The sequence below is a fragment of the Bubalus kerabau genome, chromosome 10, assembly GCF_029407905.1.
Source record: "Bubalus kerabau isolate K-KA32 ecotype Philippines breed swamp buffalo chromosome 10, PCC_UOA_SB_1v2, whole genome shotgun sequence".
In the NCBI taxonomy this organism is placed as follows: Eukaryota; Metazoa; Chordata; class Mammalia; order Artiodactyla; family Bovidae; genus Bubalus; species Bubalus kerabau.
In genome coordinates this window covers 9186028-9192027 of record NC_073633.1, presented here as the reverse complement: position 1 = coordinate 9192027, position 6000 = coordinate 9186028, and the positions used below count along the sequence as shown (strand labels likewise).

Below are 6000 nucleotides of genomic sequence, written 5' to 3'. Positions count from 1 at the left end.
TCAAAAAAAAATAGTGACTTTTCTTATACCCCAGACCTTGGAGTAAAATTCACACATGTCACAGATCTAAGGAAATGTTTCAAAAAAGAACATTTGGGGAGAGAGGACTATAACTACAGGGAAAACCTTAGTCTAACTGGAAGAGGAACCTCACTCATGGATCACAAGATAAGACTAAATATGAAAATGTGGGCAAATTATGTGATACACTGCTCTTGACTTGTGAAATAATTTAATTTTACAATGAGCTTCTGAATGTTAAAAATATAAATTAAATAAACCAACATTAACAGCTGCTTAACAGTGATAAAATATACTTTTATTTTTTTGTTGAGTCAGAGGGTCGTAAAAAAAATTATTGCTAAAGTAGATATCAGGCAAACAGAACGGTGCTTTATAAGTCCGGTTACCTTGGAGTTTATTTAAACTAAGAGAATAGGTCATAATGTTTTCATGCAATACATACTTCGTTCTTTAAATAACAATTGTGACAAATAACAGAAATTATTAAGGAATGTTGCACTTGTGATCCATACAAAACACCAACATTTTGGGTTGTACACAATTTAAAGAAAAGTCCTGAACACTTTTCGAAATACTGTAATAGCCAATACATACAGGCATGCCTTAGGTGGCCACAGGAATGCAGTTTAAAAAATAAAGAAAAAAAAAAATCACACTGGAACTATTTAATTTCTTCAAAACCACTGAGCAAGAAAAGCAACATTGAACTTCCATACTGATTTTATATAATGTCTATACAGTACCTTGACTTAAATCCAAGAGTAAAAGTTAAGACTCTCCTCCTTTATTTTTGGTAAACAACTGCATGGTAAACTTAGATGACTTTTCCCCTGGATTTTACCTGGGAGTGGCCTTTTTAATTTTTTATTTAAAAGAGGGCAGGTTTGGCACTTTTATACTGATGTCACCAATGTTAATATTTCTTGGGATCTCAGGAAGATTCATATTCTTTACAGCTGATACAGCACGGGCTGGAGCTCCTGCTAAGCCAGCCTGTATACAGAAGCAAATAAAAGAAAAAGAAAATGAACAACTCAGGTGTAGCTCATCAAAACACACTACAACTGGAGGACAATGGTAAAAGATTTTCATATAACAAGCTTAGAGACCAGATGGTAGTTTGAATTGGTATGGAATGGTTACTTTGAAATACTAATCTATAAAGAGAAAACAGTTGACACATTAAAAAATACAGTGAGTACATGCAATGATAACAATGTAAAGATTTAAATACAAATTAACTTGTACTATGGAAACATCACACAAAATATTTAAATTGCATAGCTAGATCTTCACCTTTATCTTGATTTAACTGACTTATGATATAAACATGAAGCATACTTTACATTACTTTCATTATTAGACACCTCTTGCAACAACTGTGATAGATTTTGGGTTTTTGCTTTTAAACTGTCATTTATTATTAATATATGCTGTGAAATAAAAATTGAAAGTAATAAATCATGTTTAGTTACTTAGGGCTAAACCCTTAAAACATTTCAATACAATAAAGCTTTTTAAAATATGTTTTACAACTGTAGAGGTTCTTCTAAACTTTTCTAGGAAAGTTCCAGAACATTAAAAAACAAAATCAGGCTTTTAAAGTGAAACCTCAATCCAAAGAGAATGGTTCTGTCAAAAAATGAAACTGTAAGAGGATCAATCCAACCCTTCAATGCATTAGTAAAAATATAATGATTAAAAATATTTTGTCATATAAAGTAGATTCAACATATGTTCAGTTTATAATATATAAATTTGGAGAAAGAAATAGCTTAAATGCAAAAGGTAGGATATATATGAATACATGAATTTAACAATTTCTTATGCCATTAATGTGTACAATATCTGGCTTTCATCTTAGAAGGACAATTTATAATTTGTGAAAAATTTTGAGAGAAATTTTGAGAGAAAACATGCTTAAAATTATAAGAAAAATGCATATACATCACTTTTCTCAAAAAACTACATCAATCGTCATTATGTTTTTAAGGTTTAATTTATATATTAATTAGATTTCATCAATTTTTATTCAGTTTATATAAAAAAGTCAACAAACATATGGGAATTCAGTACCATACATTATCTTGCACAAAAGCAATTAAGTAACAAAAACAAATCTTCCACTTTGCTTAGATTTCATATATGAGACAGTGTCCATGTTATTAGAAAGATGAGTTTTAATGTCCCTTTTTGTAATTTAGTTTGCTTTTTCTCTTACGTAATCCTACCTCTTTTGTTAATTAAAAAATAGTAATAATAAAGCTGTTACCTGAGAAAAATCTTGACTGATACAAAATAGGCCAGTGTAAACTATTAGCTGAATAAAGGATACAAACATTGTTAAGCAATGAAATAAAAGCCATGGATTATCAAGTCAGAATTGGAAATAAAAGAAAAATCAGCAAAATAGTATTAATAATATATATGGTCCACACAGGCAATGATAAGGGTGATATGGATGAAAAACTCCATACCCAATTAAAGACTAAACAGGGCCGGAGAATTCAATTTTTATAATTTAATGGAGGTTAGTTGTTTTTGATGTATAACTAAAAATTTGATTGACCTCTACATTTATACCTACCTGAAATAATGCAGTTTTTGTTATACCCCACTTCTCTCCAACTGCCCCCCAAAAGATGTTGGAGATACAGATGAATATTATTTGGGCTTCCCAGGTGGCGTTTGTGGTAAAGAACCCGTCTGCCAATGCAAGAGACATGGGTTTGATCCCTGGATCGGGAAGATCCCCTGGAGGAGGGCATGGCAACCCACTCCGGTATTCTTGCCTGGAGGATCCCATGGACACAGGAGCCTGGCGGGCTACAGTCCACAGAGTCGCAAAGAGTTAGACACAACTGAAGTGACTTAGCACACATGCCAACTTGGTATTTTCAAGTTCAGTGTTTAGCTACCAAAATTTAGAATGGTTTAGAATCAGAAAAGACTCTAATTCAAAGAGCTTTTACCATGTTGTAGGCTTTCTTCCTTTTACTAGCAAGTATGTTGTTTTCTGAGGGAACAAAAATTATTTAACAAAATTACAGACAACCTGGAAATAGTTATCATTTTTCCAGGTAAAAAGGTTTTATATTTTTTTCTAATTAAATAAGCAACTTGCTCCTATTTCTACTCTGGAATTTATATACCAGGTGCTAGTTATGAGTAGGCTATAGGAAAGCACTGACAAAGTATTTAAGTATAAATACTTTAAAAGGCATGAATTATTAGAGGATTTTTATTATTGAGAAAAAGAGAGAGAACAGGTAGGGGTACATGTGTGTGTTATGTGTCCATCTGTTTTATTGGATGCTATGCTTAACATTTATAAGTAGTAAAAATACATTTTTGCAGTATTAAATGTCACTGTCAAGAAGCTTTCTTTCCCCATAATACCCTGTATCATAAGCAGCAAAACTAGAGAATAAAATTGCATCCTGTTAAATTTTATTAGATTAAGTCGTTTCTTTGTGACCACAGACGGTGTTGACTGCTGGCTGCTAATAAGAATACATAAAGTCAATATAGCAATTGATTTAAATAGCATATATGTGCCAAATTCATATTATGTAAAACCAAAAATTTTCTAGGTCAACAAACTACAATTCCTCTAAACATAAGCAGCAAGCCATAGACATGCAAAGGGTGGTAACTACTCAGAACACGCAAATGAATTTAGAGAATCAAATTATTTCTCAAGCATGTTCAATACTTCTGTGTAGTATGTCACAAATTTAAATGATAGAAAACTTAAAAATTATAATGTGTACTTCAATTAAGTTTTAATTAAACTAACATTTTAAGAAATCAGATTCTGTAGAATATAAAATGGAAAGAAAAACATGAGAAGGACTGTTGATCAGTAAGTAGACGCCTAAATGAGCTGTTAATGTTAATGTACAAAAATTCAGACTTTAAAAAATAATAGACTTCATGTCACTCAGATAGTTAACACCAGAACTGCTATAAACACATTTCAGTTTCAGACTTCCATGAACGTGAAGTCTGAAACATTTTTATTAAAGAATAAAATGTAAAAGAGGTAATCTGCCATTAGAAAATCAGTTTGCCAACAAAAAGGTATAAAGGAATTTTCATCTGAGTTGAGCTTTTTTTAGATAGACTTCAAAACAAGATAACATTTACTAACACAATTTTTTAACACTGAAATTTACAGAAATTAAGTTTACCTGTCTTGTTAGTAGTATGTACAGTTTAAAATGTAAAAATAAGATACTTCTGACAGTACAACATAGTTCTTATAGATTTAAGATTACACAGTTGACATAAAGCAGAAATAAAAAGAATGAAACCCTACTGGAGAAATAACTTGTTTCCATCTAAGCTGTTATACTCGAGCACCACCATGGCAGGTAAACTGCAGCAACTTCACTAACAAAAACAAATACATGAATCCAAAGCAGTTAAGAGTATGAGTCGGATGGAAGAATGAAGTACAGTATATAAAAGAATGATCATGTTTTCTCTCCCATGAGATTAAACAAATTAACAGAATTAAGAGAAAGAAAACAAAATGAAGTCTGCAAGTATACCAAAATGAGGCCAAACAGATAGGAGACTTATACAGACATACTCTCAGAAATTTCAAGCACTTGAATCACAAAGATAGTAATGGATGGATATGATTCGTTTTTGATTTTTTTTTAATTGCCAGACCCAAAAATAAACAAAATGTGTGCAAGCAAAACTGAAAAAGCAGCATTATAAAATATATTTCATTCAAAGACTCTGAAGGCTCCCTTTTCCTCATGCAATAAGCAATTAGCTTTCTCCAAGGGAAAAGGAAGGAACCTAGATATTGACTTCATCTAACACATAAAACATTCTACCATCTTAAAATATTTTTTCAAGCTTGAAATAGACCATAATAAGATGGTAGTTGGAATAATTTTTACATACTAAAACCTGTACCCACCCATCCTGCTGGAAGTTGCTATATGCACAATTCATAATTTTGACCTAACAGCAAAGTGAAAGAACATCAACATTAATAAACACAGTATTAAATGGTTTCAGACTCAAAATCATTAACAAAATAATGGCAGGTTTTGAAAGCATGTTTTGAGCAGAATGGAAAATGTCAATATTTTAATTTCTGATTTTAAGGCAGAATAACTTTTAAACTGGGGACAGGCTTGCTCTTTGCTTTAAAGGCAGTGTTTTAAAACTGCAATTATAAACAGATTAGAAATGCTGCTGACAGTCCTCTAATGAGCAAGAATGATGGCACTTTATGAAAATTTTTATCAAAATGAGAATATTTAAAAATTGTAAACCTTTCAGGTCTAGTAATTTTATGTAATCTTAAATCATAGTTTTAATTTCTAGCATAGGATTTACCTGTGTGAAATAAATATAGCAGACTGACGTCATTTATGGATTTAAGATAGGGATTTACCTGTGTGAAATAAATATAGCAGGCTGATGTCATTTATGGATTTAATATAAATAGTTTTGACCATGACATGTGACCTCCAAGGTCTTCACCATAATTCTGAACGGGAGAGTAACTGGGCATGTCAAGGTAGAGGGGCAGAACCAACCCACAAGCTGACTTTCTAACATCTATATCTGAGGGCCACTTCCCTTGTTCTCTATTCTTTGAAAATAGATACTTGATTTAAAAAAAAAGCAAATCAGTAGTTTTAAAGATAGACGTTATAAGACCCAAGTTACTGATGGTTCTATGCTAGAAAAAACAATTTAACATAAATTAAAGACTAGAATGTAGAAACTGGCAGTGATTTGAGATTAATGGAATAAATGAGACCGATTATGCATTTTCTGTCCATGGGATACAATAATACAGATCTGGGGTTCAAAAATGTGTCCCCAGCTTCACAAGACAAGGCCCACAAGCTCAGGATAAGAAATTATAAAACCACCTGTATGGTGCTGCTTTCTAAACATATCCAGAAAGTAACAATCTAGTGTCTAAAAAACACTGCCAGA

General features: G+C 31.7%; 1 protein-coding gene across 3 annotated transcripts in view; it reads right to left on the bottom strand.

Moving 5' to 3' along the window:
- Window positions 1-297: 297 nt before the first annotated feature.
- AP3S1 (adaptor related protein complex 3 subunit sigma 1) overlaps window positions 298-6000 on the bottom strand; it is a 74588-nt gene continuing 68885 nt past the window's right edge. For all 3 annotated transcript variants that reach the window (XM_055536546.1, XM_055536545.1, XM_055536547.1), the window contains one exon: window positions 298-1017. In XM_055536546.1, the coding sequence (XP_055392521.1) occupies window positions 889-1017 (129 nt within the window). In that variant the 3' untranslated portion in view covers window positions 298-888. The remainder of the gene's footprint in view (window positions 1018-6000) is intronic.